The 18,793-nt window shown below is 44.9% G+C and overlaps 1 protein-coding gene across 6 annotated transcripts in view; it reads right to left on the reverse strand.

Moving 5' to 3' along the window:
- The window catches only part of FER (FER tyrosine kinase), a 314,315-nt gene that overhangs the window by 260,212 nt on the left and 35,310 nt on the right, over positions 1–18,793 (reverse strand). For 5 of the 6 annotated variants that reach the window (XM_075602017.1, XM_075602010.1, XM_075602022.1 and 2 more), the window contains one exon: positions 2,739–2,912. In XM_075602017.1, the coding sequence (XP_075458132.1) occupies positions 2,739–2,912 (174 nt within the window). Of the gene's footprint in view, positions 1–2,738; positions 2,913–12,594; positions 12,741–18,793 lie in introns of all 6 variants that reach the window. The other variant, XM_075602032.1, reaches the window with a different exon arrangement.

Here is an 18,793-nt window from a genome sequence, read left to right on the forward strand (position 1 = left end):
GAACAGAACTCGGAGGGGCAAGGGCCTCGAGGTTGGTCCCGACAGGCGGTTCACATCACCGCCGTGAACCGGGACACCAAAGGTTAAGCGTAAGAGAGCTACGCATTTAGGGGAGGCTACCTTCCCAGGCGTCAGCGGTCCCCCGATACCGGAGAGTTCAGTAGCGGGGGCGGCGGGCAATGCCGAGGTGAGATTGATCAGCATAATGGAAAAGGTAGTTCAGGCGGCGTTACTAGCGGCAGGCATAGATAGGCAAGTCAAGCGAGGCACAAGGAGGAACAGCAGCAGGTGGGAACCCCGGAGCAGCAAGCGTTTCAGCTAGGATTACACAGGAGCAGGCTTCAGTGGGGGAGGAAGGCGCTAGTGGGGGCGCGGCCAGCGCAGGACCAGCAGCTTGTCAGGTAACAGCGGCAGGTAAGGGAGCGGGAGTAACGGCAGCAGCTAGCGCAGTAGGAGCATCAGGGGAAGTGGGGGGGACCGTGGTGCCAGTAGCGGCATCAGGGTCAAAGAGGGAGGGGGATGCGGCATATGGGGATTCGTACACAGCAGTCACCCGATCCCTGGGCGCGCATTTGGCAGACGAGGTGAAGGAAAGAATTTGGGCGGGGGACTATGTTGAGTTGACGTTGCTTCCCGGGGACAATGAGGCGGTAACGAAATCCGAGAAGAAAGGGGAGGCCAAGAAGGACTATGTAGAAAGACTGTAGTACCCACGCACTTTCGGTAACTGGGTGCAGGCGTTTGGGATATTGGCGGGTGTGGTGGGTGAAAAGGAGCCACAATTATGCTCCGTGTTGTTCAAATACCAGGACATAATCAGGAAGGCGTTCCAAAAATACTGGAATGGGATGGTGGACATACGACGTAGAATTCAGGCAAAGTATGCAGGAGAATAAAGGAGTGGTTACGTGGGACCGTAAGGATGTGGACTTATATTTAGAACACATTTCGGGGGGAGGAGGTTCAACTTCACGGGGACATGTTCAGTAACAATCCACAGGATGGTTCGGAATGGTTCGTTCGGCCGGCAGGAAGTGGGCGCGCATTTGGGAAGCAGTCAGGCATATGCTGGGGATGAACCAAAATGCAGATTTCTCAACTGTCATTTCCAACACACCTGCGCCGGGTGCGGGGGCCAGCACCCCAAGTCAAAATGTTACAAGAAGGACAGTAAGGGGTTTAAGGGAACAGGACAGCAGGATGGCGCGAACGTCAATTTCGGTAGAGATAATGGCACCTTGGCGGGAAAGACACCCCAATAAAGGGGCAGCGAGCGAGGGTATGGCGGTACGGGCCTGATTTAAGGGGGGGGTTAAAAAGGCCCGTCGGTGGCAGCAGTTGGGGGGGGGGGGTATGTGCAGGTTGAAGCGAGGGGGCAGGTCACCGGGACGTACTTCCGGGTGCCCCCTTTTGCATTACAAAGCACCGAGCACTTTCTGGCGCGGACTGGCAGCACGCTATCTACAGTTATTATTATGTTTATTATTAATAAACAAAGCCACAGCCATTATACCTCCAGACTGTGTCCTCTCGTTATTGGTACGTTACATGTAAATAATACTAGGAGAGGGGGGAAGCTCGCGCTTCCCTGGTCATGGAATAGAATGCTATAAATTCCTGTTTGAGTGCTCGTTCTTTTCTTTTCACAAAATATATGTTGGGTATTTTACATTCTGAACCAATGGTCGATAGATAGATAAGATAGATAGGATATTTAGGAGTCATAAGAATTTTAGGAGCCAGAGTTGTGGGGGTGTGGGGTCATCTGTTTCAGCCTCTCTCCCCACGCCGTTCATAGCTGTGTGTGTCAAAGTGTGTATCTGTGTCACACAACGACAGTGAGACACACACACACGACACTGACCCGCCCGACCACACAGAACTGAGCGTGGGTGTGCAGGTCTCGCCTCGCTCCCCTTCCCTATCCCCTTTCTTGATTTAAAAAAAATCATTTCACACCAAACGTTGTACAACAAATAGTTAATTGAATTATCCTATTTAGACTCTTAAGAGGTCTAGAGACCAGAACTGCTTTCTAGATCATCCAAGCGCAAAAAAAAATAAAAATCTTCAGAGAAACGGCAAAACACATGTGCCTTCAATTCTCACTCTAGTCCTCCTCCCTCTCTTACACTACCATCGCCATATTGCTCCCTTGACCATTTATCTGGTGACAGCAGGAAAGAATAATAGTGGTCGGTATTTTACAACTTTATATCTTTTTTTTAATTTATTTTTTTTACCAACAGGGAGCTAAACAAACATGCTCTGAGAAAAAAATAAGGATCTAATAACATTGTAGTGTGATGTTTCAGGTAATAAAGGTTGTGCATTGTAATTATCAGTCTGAGATGATTTATGACCACCTTCTCATCTCTCCTTGTTGAAATAACCATAAGCCCCAGCAAAGCAGTAAAGGTTTTAGTGCCAGTAGGGTTACCTCTGAATTAGAAGAAAGGTTAAAACTATCCAAGCTACACATCTATAAAGCACTGACCAATATACAATATAAAATGTATTTTTTTTTAAAAAATTAAATAAAAAATACTTTAAAAACACGAACAATTCATGTGTACCTTCTGTTGATTTGAACCAACATGTTAGGTTGAGGCATCTACGGCCAAAAGTCCATCTTGAACTGTTTAATTGACCAATGGAAGCTACACGCCAAGCAAACATATATAGTATATTTCCGCACAATATAAAAAGCTCACAGTTTATGCCAAGGACTAATTTACCTTGCACATCTCTGCCTCTATCTGCTGATGGATGCTGATGTAACTCTTCTTTACTTGCTGCTTGTCTTTGATCAGGACTGTGAGCCGGTGCAGAGGTCCTGCATTGAGTTCCTCTGCATGAGTCTTCATAATTTTGCTAAGCTGTTCTGTCTGCTGTACCATTTGTAACCACGACTAAAAATGGCATTAAAAAACAAACAAAAAGGCAACTTGTAATTTTTAGCTCTAAAATAGCATCATATGCATGTTTATCAATCAAGAGAAACAAAATAAGAGCAGAATTGGTTAATATTAACTTGTACAAAAGAAAATGAAATGTTTACAATCTACTTTGTTTCCTGGTCACACACTTAATTCAAACAATTATCAAATGTCAAGATCTCACCTGTACTCTGCTCTCAGTAATGCTTACTTGGAATCTCTAATAGTATTTTCCATTCATGCCCTGTAGGGGCTGTTATCTAGTGTGTGCGGCCGTGCACGCGCGTGCCAGTTTGAAGTCGTGCGTGTGCGTGCGTGCGTGTGTGTGTATATATAATTTATTATTTATTAAAAAAAAAACCATTGGTAAAAATAAAATATTTATTAAATTTGTGCAGACACAGACACACACAGACACACACAGACACACACAGACACACACAGACACACACACAGACACACACACAGACACACACAGACACACACACACACGGTAGCAGCACGAAGAGATGATTTTCCCCGTCTTCCCCGCTGTCTGTCGGCTCCCCGCTCCCTGCCGTGCGCGCTCGGCCCTTGTATAGAAGGGCTGACTAACCTCAGCCATCTATAACTGCCGTGCGCACGCACGGCGTAGCACGCGGCCACACTATAGAACAGCCCTAAGGCTGCGCTTATAGTGTGCCGGCGACAGCGACGTTGTGGCAAAACAAATGCATTGCCGCCGTCACGTGTGCTTATAGTAAGCAAGACGCGATGGAGCGACGGATTGGTCGCGATCGCTGCAAGTCATCTCTATTTGATTTTCCGGCGACCGTCCCCTGACCTATAAGCGTAGCCGACCGTCGCGTCAAAACAAATGCATTGTGGTTGTCGTCGGCGCTTATAGTGCACACAACAGCGACAAAGTGACGGAGAGACAGCACTACCAAAAATCTGGTAGTCGCTGATATTTGATTTTTTCGGCGACTGTCTCCCCTTGCGGCCAAATCGGGAGCTTCTCCGTGCCTCTGCCCTCCCCCTTTTGTGACGTCACTGGCCTTGTAGCCAGCGACGGCGACTAAAATAAAAATATACCTTTTGCAATGGCGACGACATCGATCGCGTCGCCGGCACTTTAAGCGCGGCCTTATATGTTAGAATATTTCTGGTCAATAATGTGACACGGTAGTAGAATACTCATCCTTTATTTGAAGCACATGTTCATTCCCATCTTAAAACATACACTGTCTCCCATATTAGGTGTGAGAATTTAAGGGAAAACCTTAAATGTATGTCCAGTAAAGCCTGATCATATTTAACCCACTGAAAGGCCCATACAATATAAAACACTCTAATACATTCCAATACTGTAGCTCTATAAGTTCACATTCACTAACAAAAGTACTGAGGCTAATTCATGAAGTGTATATATACCGCGGGTAAGGGGGGAGAGAGAAAGTGTGAGAACCCCTGCTCAGCTAAATAATGGGTACTCAGTGGTCTAGATAAGGTGCTGGACTGAGAATTGAGTAAACAAATATACCAAGAGAGAAAAGAACTCAGTTCAAATTAGCACTCAATTATCAGTGGTTGGATAATTGAGTGCTAATTTGAACGGAGTTCTTTTCTCTCTTGTTATATTTAATTCATGAAGTGGCCAGAAGCAGACCAAGTATGCTCTGTGTTATGCCAACTACCTCCAACTCCACTACTTGAAGCAGCCGAAGGGTGTGAGCCGTTTGCTGATGTTAGAGCTGCTCTATTTCAAATCTGAAACTCACAAGCCCTGTATCCCTTGTACCCAATTTTCCAACTATCTGTCCATGAAATGTCTGTGAACTCACTGTATAACTCTGTTCTTATAATGTAACCATGTGTTTTTTATAACTCTGTGCCCAGGACATACTTGAAACCGAGAGGTAACCATCAATGTATTACTTCCTGGTAAAACATTTTTATAAATAAATAAAAACAAGACTTCATTTTATTGAAAAGCAGCAAGTATCTCTACTCATTTTTAAGTTGTTTATGCATAATAACAGGTGGGAGGGGATCCCAGCGCTTAACTACACTAGTCTCATCTTCTGTTCCAGAAAAAAAAATACAACTTTCTAAATGTGTCACCGCAGTGACAAGTCACACATAAATCGCAGCGTTTCTAAACACGGACAAGACTAACAATGGTATTTGGGACCAAGGCTAAATTTCTAAAGCTTCCTATGTTTGAGCTTAAGATAAGAACCAACTCTAACAACATCCTAGCACCTGTTACTAGTTTCAAATACTTGGGCATATGGTTTGATTCCCATTTAACATTTGGGATGCACATTGATACCCTGATATCCAAAACCTATGCCAAACTAGGTGTAATTTATAGGAACAAATCCTCCCTACGGTTGCAGCCAGGTTGAATGAGAGTGCTGGTGCTCGAGCTCGGTGCTCATTTTACTAGCGGGATTTGGCCATGACGTCAAGGTGCTAGTTCGCCTCAATGGGCGAACAGCTCACTTCACGCGCCAGCGAGCGGCAAATAAAATTGGTCTCGCCAAGCAGCTGAGAGCCATGTGTTCACGTGCATGCGCGCACGCAGCTTGGCCACAACCATTTACTTTAATTGTGATCGCTCGCACTCAGCCTGGACGAGGCCTTAGTCTGACGGTCAGAAAGCGTATCACAAAGCAGATGCCGGTGCCAATTATAGACTATGGCGACATAGTATGGCACGGCAACCCAAACCCACCTTGGCAAACTTGATACACTCTACAACTCAATATGCCGCTTTGTTCTCCAATGCAATTACAACACACATCACTGCGAAATGCTCAAAGAACTAGATTGGTCATCACTAGAGTCTAGGCACAAAATTAATCTCTCCTGTCTTGCTTTCAAATACTTTCTGGGCAAGCTACCCGCCTATCTGAACAAGATCCTCACCCCTACCACATGCAGCACCTATCACCTGAGATCAGACTCCAAAAGACTGTTCACGGTCCCAAGGTTCAACAAAGTATCCGGCTGCTTCTCCTCTTACCGTGCACCCCAAAACTGGAACAATCTACCGGAGACTCTCATCCACCACCATTCTACGTTCTACGTTCTTTCAAAACTAAAGCTGTCTCACATTTTAATCTGGTATGTAACTGTATATATATATTATCTCTAACTATGCATGCAATGTCTTGTATATAATGTACACCCTGTTCACTTAATGTAACTATTTAATAGTAACCATGTATGATTTGCCATCATAACTCCAGGACATAAATAAATAAATAATGTGCGCCAGCATCAGTCACACCGGTCAATAGGAAGTTGCAACAGACTCACGACATCACAGTAGCTATATTTGTATTTTTTTTTATTTTTGCCAACATTGGCAACAATGTTAAAAAAAAAAAATGTAATTGACCAGCAACTTGGGCACTCAGTTACTGGCAGCATCACTGTACTGCTCTGCTAGACCCAGTCATCTATAAAGGTTAAAAATATCAAGATCTTGTGGGAACTGCTGCTTTAAAATGTCTGCTTAACACAAATCAATATAAAGCAGCATACACATAGCACAACCTTTCAAAACTCCGCGACAACACAACAGAAAATGTGGCACTAAGAGGCCCACAAATATGTAGCTACTGAAATACGAAATATGAATGATGCAACTTCTATGCAATTACACAAAACAAACTCTCAGAATATGCATGTTTCATGTGCAAATAACACTTAAAGAATGCAATCCCATTCACAAATTAATGGATAGATTTAACAAATAATTTATGGATAGATTTAACACATTTGTGAGTCGCTTGTGTATCATGAGAAGACACATTTCACTACTTTCTAGAAATCAGAGTCTATGCCAGTATTTTTCATTTAAGTTTATATATCAAACTTTAAGATAATGAAACAGCACATTCTATTATGTATATAGATTATAGTGAACATATAAAATACATAAATTAAGTACATTATCAGAATTAAATAATTATCCATCCTTCCAGTTTAGTTGCAAAGGCCACGAATAACATTTTCAAGATGAATTTATAAACTTCCCAATAAATAGGTTTCCGAATTAGGATCCTTACAGGTCAGAATGTGTTAACTTACACAAGACCATGTTTTACCAAATTCAATAAGATTTTTTTTTTGCTATTGCTTTCACATTTTCTTGAGGTTAGGTGTAACATTCAATTGCAAATAAATAAATTTAATATTTTTAAATAAGACATTTAATACCAAATAAGAATATCAACTTTCTGTTGTTGGGGAGGTCAAATGCACAATGTATGACTTTTTCTAAACCAAGTACTGTACTCTGTCTAACAATTTCACAGTATACTGTATTATCCCAGACCATAAAACTACATTTGACATTAATGGATGCCTACCGTATACACATCTCACCTTCCACTGTGTACTGTACGTCTCAACTACTAAAGTTAGTATCTTAAATATTTGAGATAGCATTCTGCTTAAGTTTCGTTAATTTTGTAACCAAACTCTGATCCAGACTGTGTTCTTCCTTGCACTCCCATCTCTACTGCTCACCGCACTCGGCACCATTCTTCACTGCCCTTTACCAATGGATATCAACATCTGCCAAGCACTCTCTCTAAGGCTGCGTCCATGGAAGGACAGGCAGCGCTGAGCCGTGCGGACGCTCCGCACTGAGCCCCGGCATCCTCAAAGAGGATGTCTTTAGGAGGGGGCTCACGCGAGCGTTCGCAGGCGTGCGGAGTTGGGTTTTTCAGCCGACAGCCAATGCTGTTTTTCAGCGCACTGACGGCTGAAAACCTCCAATCATAGCAAGCAGCGTAAACGTCACGGCGCCGTGACGTCGGCACGTTGGTGCGCCGCGGGCTATTGGACCAGCGATGTCACTGCCCTGCCTCCCTCATCGCGCACGCTGGCTCGCCTACCAGTCCATGGGATCGCTGCTGACCGGGCAGCCGAGCCTCAGCGTCAGCGCAGAGGAGCGCGGGCTGAGGCTCTATGGACACAGCCAAAACATCTCAACTTGTTGACGAAATAACGTTCCTTGTACATTCCCATCTTCCCTCAAACATGCACTCATCACCTCCATCCTAAAGAAACCCTCTCTTGATCAAGCATCTCTGTCTAACTACTATCCTCTCGCTCTTCTCCCCATTGCCTCCAAGCTACTTGAGTGGCAGCTATACAACCGTTTGACTCGCTTTCTTTCTTCCAACTCACTGCTTGACTCTACATTCTGGTTTCCGCCCTCTACACTCCACGAGACAACATTGTGTGTCCTGATCTGTGTGACTGTATAACAGTTTGATTTGAAGCTGCAGACCAAGCAACATCCTACACGTGTATTTTTTTTTTAATAAAATCAGTTCTGTACTATGAGAAAATACTTGTAGCATTTTTTTAAACAACTCTGAATTACATATTTAATGTATTATAATGCAACAAGCTTTCTTTGTTTCTAAAGCAACCATTTACAAGGTTACACGGCCTATAGAATACTCCTCTACAGTCAGTAAACTCCCAAACAGAATCTTCACTGATCCGATTGGCAACTTAGCTAATTACTTATTGTGTGGATGCACATATTAAAGGGACTGCAACTTTAAAGTGCTATATATCTAAAGTGTGGAGTTAGAACCAGAAGGGAAGTGCTGTGCTGTGTATACTACTAGGGATGGCTGAACTTGGGGAGTGTACAATGGGTTCATTGATTTTAAAATTGTGTGATAATGTAAAGTCTGTAACCAACTATTTTTTTAGATTAGATAAACGTGAACTCTTCTGGATTTTCACTTTAAAGCTGCAGTTCAGGCTCCCGTTTTTTTTTTAACTTCAATAGTTTCATGTGGGCAATCTCTGGTTACCTAAAAAACTGCATAGCTGCCGGTCAATTCGTTCTCCGTCTATTGATCGGCAAAGTTTGGCGACATCTTTAAATATGGGGAATGTAAATCGTTGCTATAGGAACAAGCATGCTTGTTAAAATAGAATACAAGAAAATTGGTCTTTCAAAGTTGTTGTTTAAGTAAAACAGAAATGTTAAAAGTATTTTTTCTTACTAAAGAAATGATTTATTAAAAAAAAACACACACATGCAGGATATTGCATGAACTGCAGCTTTAAAAACAAGAATACCTCATGGCCTTAACTCAGATTGGGATTTAGGTCCCTTCTTGCACTGATGGTAGTGTATTAGCATTGTTAGCATTGATTCTGCACATGGCTATATCTATTTATTGGATATGAAATTATAGCTAGGGAGCAATGTACATGTGTATTATGTTTATATATTTATTAATTTTGCACATAGCTGTATCTATTGGATATATAATTATAACTCATGAATAATATAGATGTGCATATATTACTGTTATTGTTTGTTTCAGGACTATCTATAGATTTCCTTCTTGGATCCATACAGCAAATTTTAATAACATATTCAATTTGATATATCCAATTATTTTCTATAATAGTCATATAATAATCAACTAGGTCATTAATTAATTAATTATTATATTTTATTACACTGCATTATTAGAGTCTATGTACATTTTCAGTGTAGCTCCATGTGAGGATTTGCCGTCCCGGAGTTCAAGGACCATCTCCTCACCTTACTGGCCCTCCGGTGACAGACACTCAAGATGCGCATCCTGTTGGTCCTGTGACGCGCGCGGACCTTGCGCAGTTTGCTCCAGCATCTGCGGATCCTGATCTCGCCTCGCCTGGTTGTACGACGCGGGCGCTCATCAAGCCTTCCCGCTGACACGCACGGTAAACTCCGCCCCCGCTCTGTTGATCAACAGAACCAGTGTGGCAGTGACGCGTGCTCTAGGCTCTGCCCCCGCTCTGACGTCTCGCAGAACCGGCGTGGGAGTAACACTCTCTAAACCCTGCCCTCTGAAATCTGTGACACGCGCGGGCTGCAAGCAACCTCCTACCTGATCAGGCTGCATCATCGGGCACACCTGCGTGCACCAGTAGCCTATGAGGTTTCACTTTCTGGTTACTCCCCTTCTTGCTATTGGAGCCTCCTCCTTTATATACCCTTCACTTACAGCTTACCTTTGCTGAGCAGTCGTGACGCCGTGCCTTGCCACTTCTAGTTCCTGAATCTTGCCTTGCCTGACCTTGTTGCTGTTAACCTCTCGTTGCCTGAACAGTTCTTGTACCTTGGACACCGACTCTCTCTAATCCTGATCCGTCTTGTTGACCTTTCTCCTGGCTCCTGTCCTGACCTTGGCTGAAGTACTCCTACGATCCGACCATCTCCTATCCTGCACCTGGCTACGTACCCCGACCCTCCGATACTCTCCAATCCTGAAACTGGCTACGCACACCGACGATCTGCAACTCTCCACTCCTGAACCTGGCAAGTACCTCAACTACTCTAATATCTATAATTCTGACCTGGCCGACTACTCTACACTCTAGGCGTGCCCGCGTGGCCGTGGGTCAGCGTATCTCAATTCCTTGCCTCAGCACCGAGGTCGCGCTTCGTTTGTGGGGAGCTACGCGTTACACTCCATTAATCACTTTCTCTCCCTTCTGGTTTTGTTGTTTTATTTGGGCACATACTTTTGTTTATTACAAGCATATTCACATCTCTTTTCTCTGAGTTTATAGTTACATCCTGTTGCTTTTTTGCACGAAAACAATTTCAAACCTTTGGCAGAGGATTGCTTGTGTAAGTGTTTACTATCAATACTTATTGGTTTGAATGCAAGCTAAATGATTTTATGTTTTGTTATGTCTTTTAACTTAGTTTTAACCAAGAACTCTCATCCGGAGTGTCAATGTTTTGTATATTTCTGTCAATAAAGTTTTGTTATTTTGAATATTCCATCCGTACGCGGCGACGTCACTATCTCCGCGTCACACCTGATGTTTCAGGAAGCGGATGGGATTGGATACCGCAGCACGCAATGCCGGTATTTATACACCCCGGTGAGTGCCATATTCATTCACCTTTATAAAGAGCCTTGCTCGAAATGCGTAGGTGGGCGGTTCTCTGCCCTGCTATGCAGTTTTTTTAAACTGTGAAAGGTTGAGTCCCAGCCTTTTTATTTAAAGGAGCAGCAGCATCAGACCCTGGGAAGAATGAAAGAGGCTTTTGCTGTTCTCTGAACTTTCTTTTTATTAGGTATTCCACATTCAGGTGTACAACAACCAGTTCCCCCAGCGTGATGTCTCCAGTCACAGAGTAGCCAGCAATATCTGCATTAGAAAGTTTGCTTTCCTTTCACTGAAGTTCCACAGACATCCTCATATCACATAGCAGCAACAAGGAGTGAAGAAGGAGAACAACCTCATATCACATAGCAGCAACAAGGAGTGCAGCAGCCCCCCAAGGGAAAGAAATCCCCTCCCTTTTATTACTGGTTAATTAGGACAAAACCAAATAAAGTAAACCACACAGGGGAGTTGTCTCCCAAAACTTACACAATTAGCAAACATAATACACTTCACACCACATACAATTTTCTATAGCAAACCCCAAAAAACAGTACCTTTCATAAACATCCCATGCATGTCTTTACTCTGCAAAATAAATGACATTCAGTATCACTTACTTTAATTCCCCCCCCTCCCCCCCCATACCATGGTATAATCTACCCTTGATGGTATGCAGGAAGGAAACGCCCTATCCTTTTTAACAGAGACTGCCCATGGCTGTGTAACATCAAACTGTGTTTAACTCCAACCAGACCTGCATTATACTGACTGACAGGTAAAGGAAACAAAAAAGATCGCTGGGCCCAGCAAAAAAAAAAAACAGAAAAATAAAGGTGGTGCACTTGATGCCAGAAAGCAAACATGCATTTATCTTACACAATAGTATAAGCAGCCCTGTCACAAAACAGATCCAATAAATGTGTTATTTTCTCTCTCACGGGAACGCTCTCTACTTGACCTCATTTACTCATCTGTTTGGAAGTAGTGCTCTGTTTTCTTATCTACTTTTTCCATTTATGCTGTGAAAACGGAGGCACACCTATACCCCAGGACGAAGGTATTTACTCATCAGATACTGCAATCAAATGCAAGTGATTGACTGTTTATTTACACTCCTCTCACTACTTACCCACATAAATGCTTATATGCCTGGACACAAGAGTGTGCCGATTCCCTACTAGAGTGCCAGGGGGATCTCTACCGGCTAATTCCAACAATTGTGCGATTGTGATGTTATTTCGAAGGTGTTTGCAATATTATTACGATACCATAGGGGTACTCAGAGGATTTCTTTATATATCACAAGCTAATCAAGCATTTGTGCCTGAGGTTTTAGATCACCACACAGCATTTTCCATATATTTTTTTCCTCTCTTGCCTGACTGAGCCTGCAGTGGGTGTGGTTAGTTAATTGCTAAACTACTGTAACACACCTTGTTGGTGTGTGGTTCCCTCTATAAAACAGAGACCTGTAACAAATCCTGAGCTTGCTTGTCCTGAAGTGTGTAACTGAATTACTGTTTGATTTCAATTGCTGTTTGTATCAGGTATGGAGTTAGAAACAGGAGTGGGAACAAGGAATTTGTGAAACAAGGTACAGTATAGTGAAGTACAGTTAATTGTTAGCACTTCTAACTCCATAGTTGCAACAATGAGCAGGATTGAGAATGCCACTCAATGCAATCTTGCCACATGTATGTGCACTTTGAGCAGCTGTACACAGGGAACATACCTGTGAGAAGTGTGAGCAAGTGGTCTCTTTGGAGTCTGATGTTGATCTGAAGAGGAAACTTGCAATATTGAGGGACATTGACCATCTTGAAAGTATAGTGCTCATTGAGCAGGCCCTGGTTGGGACTAGTAGTGCAGATGGTGGAGCTGTGAGTGAGGAACAGGTAGGTAGCTGGTTAACAGTTAGACAGGGAAGCAGGGGGAAGAGGCATGTCAGTTCTGAGCTGACCTATCCGGATAGATTTACCATATTGAGTTAAGATATTGGTAGTGTCAGGGCAGGAATGGCTAGGCTGGGGGAGACCGATCCTCTAACAGCCAGGGGAATAGTTCCTCCAGCACCAAGGGCACTCTGGATACTCTGAGACCAAGAAAGATTGTGGTCGTCTGGGTTTCCATTATTAGGACGGTAGATAGGGCGATCTGTTGCAATGACCGCATAAGCCCAACAGTTTGTTGTGTCACGGGGTCTCGAATTAGGCACATTGCGGATCGGGTAGATAGATTGTTGGGAGGGGCTGGGACAGTCCCTGCGGTCTAGGTACACATTGGCACCAATGACAAGGTTAAAGAAAGACGGGGGGGGGGGGGTCCTAAAAAATGATTTCAGGGATCTGGATCACAAGCTTAAGGTAAGGACCTCCAAGGTAGTATTAGAAATACTACCATCAGTATTTTCTGAAATACTACAAGTGCCCTGCGCTACCCCGGGGAGACAGTCAGAGATTAGGGAGGCTAATCCATGGCTACGAAAGTGGTGTAGGAAGGAGGGTTTGGAGTTTTCTGAGCACTGAGAGGTGCCATCTTTAATGGTAGGGATGTATTGCACCTCAATGAAGAGGGATCTTCAGTGCTAGGGGGGAGAATGTTAAAAAGGGTCGAGATTTTAAACTAGGACTAGAGGGGAGAGACAAGAAACAGATAACGAACTGAATAGAATAGATAGGGAAATAGCAAGGGGTCATGGAGGTTGAATGGGAGCAAGTAAGTTTGGCAAGCAGGTAGACACTCATATTATATACAGATAATACTAGAACACTTCTAAAGACTAAATACAATTGGAGTAGAAAGGCATTAGCAGATAAGATAGCACAGAATGAAAAAAAACGCTTATATGCATGCTTGCTAATGCAAGAAGCCTAAAAGATAAAATGGGTGAGCTTTAATTAATAACTACAAGGGAGCAGTATATCGTAGGCATTACTGAAACATGGTGGGATTAAACTCATGACTGGGCAGTTAATTTAGAGGGTTATTCCCTTTTCGGAAGGATCGAACAAATAGAAGAGGAGGTGGAGTATGTTTATATGTTAAACGGGATCTAAAACCTTTTATAAGGTAAGATGTTTATGTCCAAAACAGAATTAATAATCTTCCCCCCTTTCATTGTCACCACTACACTCTCTCCCTCAGTGTCAATAACACAACCTCATCAACACACCAAACCTGCTGCCTAATGGTCATCCTCTATTTTGCCTGCTCCTTCATTCCTCACATTCAAGCCCTCACTAAATCCTGCCATTTCCACCTCCCAAAATATTGCTAGGGTACTCCCTTTTCTCTCTCACGAAGCAGTAAAATCCTAATTCACTTATTTATCCTGTCCCACCTTGACTACTGCAACTTTCTCCTAGCTGGATTTCCCCTTGCCTGCCTGTCCCAACTTAAATACATCCAACATGCTGCGGCCAGACTCATCTACCTCACTCGGTGCTCCGCCTCAGCTGCTCCACTATGCAAAGCCCTACACCTACTTCCCATAGCCTCTAGAATTAGATTTAAAACCCTAGTTCTGACATACGAAGCTCTGAACGACACTGCCTCCTACTTACATCTCAGCACTCATCGCAAAATATCTCTTAACACCCCCACGATACCCACCTCTTCTCCTGCCCAATTATCTCCTATCACTCCCGCCTATAAGTCTTCTCCCATGCTGCCCCCTCCCTCTGGAACTCCCTACCAAATACCATCAGACTCGCCACAGCTTTCAGACATTCAAAAATTCTCTAAAAAAAGACACACCTTTTTAATGAAACCTAATCTGGCATACACCTAACATTCCCCCACCAACGCAATATGGTACCAGCTGTGCAGCTGGACCAAACTCCATGTTATCAAACACCCCCCAACATCCACATCCACCAAACCTTAATAGATCAAGCAGTGCAGCTAAACCATGCTCCATCCAGAGGCATAATCCACCCCACAATGAGCAGCCACTTTATTTTTCTATTTCAACAATGCCCCTAAGTCACTTTAGATTGTAAACATACAGGAGCAGGGCCTCATTACCTTCTGTATCTACTTGCACTTGTGTGTCCTTATTTCTATGTCATACAATTTATGTAATGGAAGTCACTCTGTACCCCCATTGTACCGCGCTGCGGAATATGTTGGCATTTTACAAATAAACGATAAGAATTTTTACAAGTTTCAAAATCAAGACTCCAACAACCACTCTCCAAAAAGCGCTTAGCCTTCCTTGCTATGAACTACAGACTATTGCACTGACAAATATTCCTACCGAACCTACCAAATAAACTCTTGGGCTGCGGCCAGGGTGAATGCGAGCGTGCTGGCGCTCGAGCTCCGTGATGTCAGGCGCTCATGTTGGTCAGGTGATTCGTGGCCTGCTAGTTGCGCGTGTAGGGGGGCGTGCCCGTGATTTCACGTGAGTGGGGCAAGCGCGGAAATATCAAACTTGCTTTTCTCGGCGAGCGGAAAGCTCACGGGCACGTGCCCTCGTGCATGCACCTGCACTATGGACAATCCCATTGTGAATCATGGTTTTGATCGCGTTGCGCATGAGTGCGCACGTTCACTCCGCTTTACCCTGGCCCCGGCCTTAAGTTCTTCTCTGCAGAGTGTGAAATGGCTGCCTTTCATCGGACAATTCGAGGGGTTAAGCGCTTCAGGGGGTGGAGGGGTCAAGTGCCCCCAGGGCAGGAGGGGTTAAGTGTTTGTCTGGGCGTCTCTGTGCGCGCGCCTATGTTTGTGCGTCAGTTGGTCTGTGCCTGTGCGGGCTTCTGTTTTAAAGCCTGCGTCTCTGTACTTCTCTGCTTGCATGTACAGTATGTGTGGGGTGAATGAAAGAATGTATGTATGCCTCCCACAGATTGTTTGATCTGTCAAATCATTTCTACAGGTTAGAGCTAATTACCCCTAGCTGGTGCTTTATATCAAAATATCTGTGCTGCTAAACTGGAGAAATGAAAACTAGATTCAAGAAAATGTTTGATCATTCAAGTGCTAGTTCAAAGAAATTGTTGCAGGAATAAATAATAATTGGCCTGGTAACAGTCAGAACATTTGAGAATAAATGTTTCATAAACTACTACAGTATTGTCTTTTTAAATTTGGTGCTTTTAGCCATGATTATTTTAGAATTCCCTTTATTGTAAAATATCTGATTTAAAGCTGCCACTTTTTAAAAAATATATATATTTTTTTCCCATTCAATGTGTGATCACTACAATCTGCACACTGACAAGTGATTAGCTAGGCTGCAGATCAATCCGTTCTCCTTTAATCGACTGTAATCGATCGCTTGCTCAAGGTTATTTAATTCAATTCTTGCACAGCATTCTGGGCAATGAGGTCCTGGAATATGATTGACTGGGCAGTTACTAGATACAATTGGTGAACTGCTAGAGAGAGGGCGGGGCTCAAGAGCCAGAAGGGGAAGGGGCTGTCACTTTGGAAATGCTTCCAACATTAGAAAACATTACAAAAATGTCTTAACATTATTTTTTTAATGCTACAAGTATTTTCTCATAGTACAGAACTGATGCATTAAAAAAAAAAACACACATGTAGGATATTGCTTGAACTGCTGCTTTAAAGCTCTCTGCACATGGTTGGTAACACACAGAAATGTTTCTGTCCGTAGACCGTTTTCTCTATTAAGTCGTAATAATTAGCCCATCTAAAAAAGTTGTAATACTATAACGTTAACCTAACAAGTACAACATTTTTTATTAATTTGGATACTGATTGAATGAAATAAACATTATAATTCATTTTCAGGCCAGAGTAAGTAGTATCATGTCAGTTCTGATTATTTGGTTTCCAGTTGAGGGACAGGAAATGTGTCTATTACAAACCACAGCTGTAAGAATGCTACATGAAGCCCATTTTGTAGACGTGTACTTTGCACAGTATTATTTGTATATATTTGATTATATGGCGCCAATATTTTCACTACAATGTGGGGGCAAGTACAAGAAGTGTATAAAATACATACAACGCTCATACAGCTAATGAGGTCCTTGCTCTACAAGAAGTATCTTAATATATAAAATCGAAAGGTTGGTACTAGCTGCGGTGAATCTGATTGGCCAGAGGCTGAGGACCAATCAGATTGGTGGGTCTGACATCACCCAACTGCCACTCTCTTCCCCCTCGGACACACACACACACACACACACACACACACACTGTCCTCTCCCCACCATCACACTCACCTCCCTCCCCGGCGCTCACTCACCTCCCTCCCCGGCGCTCGCTTCCCTCCCTCCCCGGCGCTCGCTTCCCTCCCTCCCCGGCGCTCGCTTCCCTCCCTCCCCGGCGCTCGCTTCCCTCCCTCCCCGGCGCTCGCTTCCCTCCCTCCCCGGCGCTCGCTTCCCTCCCTCCCCGGCGCTCGCTTCCCTCCCTCCCCGGCGCTCGCTTCCCTCCCTCCCCGGCGCTCGCTTCCCTCCCTCCCCGGCGCGGGGACAGGCAGTGGGAAGGCAGCCTGCAGCTGCCTCGCGGCGCTGAGTGCCTAAGATGGCGGCGCCCGGATGGACCCCCTTCCTCCCTCGTCTAAGATGGCGGCACCCGAAACGAGAGGTGACATATCTGTGTCTGTGTGTGTCTCACTGTGTGTGTGTGTGTCTCACTGTGTGTGTGTGTGTGTGTCTCACTGTGTGTGTGTGTCTCACTGTGTGTGTGTGTGTGTGTGTCTCACTGTGTGTGTGTGTGTGTGTGTCTCACTGTGTGTGTGTGTCTCACTGTGTGTGTGTGTGTGTGTCTCACTGTGTGTGTGTGTCTCACTGTGTGTGTGTGTCTCACTGTGTGTGTGTGTCTCACTGTGTGTGTGTGTCTCACTGTGTGTGTGTGTGTCTCACTGTATGTGTGTGTGTGTGTGTGTGTGTCTCACTGTGTGTGTGTGTGTGTGTGTGTGTGTCTCACTGTGTGTGTGTGTGTGTGTCTCACTGTGTGTGTGTGTGTCTCACTGTGTGTGTGTGTGTCTCACTGTGTGTGTGTGTGTGTGTGTCACTGTGTGTGTGTGTCACTGTGTGTGTGTGTGTGTGTGTGTGTGTGTGTGTGTGTGTGTGTCAGTCAGTGTGTGTGTGACACTGTGTGTGGGACCGGAGCTGAGCATAGGGGGGGGAGGAGCGGAGAGAGAGGGGGGAGCGGAGAAACATACATGGGGAGTGGAGAGGAGGGACCTAGAAATTTTAAGCAACCCCCCCTCCTGTCCACTGTCACCCCCCCTCCTGTCCACTGTGTCCTCCCCCCCTCCTATCCACTGTGCCCCCCCCTCCTGTCCACTGTGTCCCACCCCCCTCCTGTCCACTGTGTCCCCCCCTTCTGTCCACTGCCCCCCTCCTCCTGTCCACTGCCCCCCTCCTCCTGTCCACTGCCCCCCCTCCTCCTGTCCACTGCCCCCCCCTCCTCCTGTCCACTGCCCCCCCCCCTCCTCCTGTCCACTGCCCCCCCCCCTCCTCCTGTCCACTGCCCCCCCCTCCTCCTGTCCACTGCCCCCCCCTCCTTCTGTCCACGGCCCCCCCTCCTCCTGTCCACTGCCCCCCCTCCTCCTGTCCACTGCCCCCCTCCTCCTGTCCACTGCCCCCCTCCTCCTGTCCACTGCCCCCCCCCCCTCCTGTCCACTGTCACCCCCTCCCCCCACCTCCTCCTCCTAGCGGGAAATTTAACTCACGGGCAACGCCGGGTCTCTCAGCTAGTACAATCTAAAAGCAATGTGAGAGAGATGACAAGGATAGGGGGAGTATAAGGTAGGTGCTGGGTAGGCCTGTTTAAAGAAGTAGGTTACCAGGGAACTTGTGAAAGTGTGAATAGTGGGAGAAAGTATAATGGTGCAGGGTAAGGAGTTCCACAGTTGTGGTGCTTCCCTGGACAAGTCTTGGAGACAGGAATAAGAGGAAGTAACGAGGGAGGAGAGAGACTAGGAGCAGGTTACAGTAATCTTATTAGAA

This window comes from Ascaphus truei, chromosome 1 (genome assembly GCF_040206685.1).
Source record: "Ascaphus truei isolate aAscTru1 chromosome 1, aAscTru1.hap1, whole genome shotgun sequence".
Classification (NCBI taxonomy): Eukaryota; Metazoa; Chordata; class Amphibia; order Anura; family Ascaphidae; genus Ascaphus; species Ascaphus truei.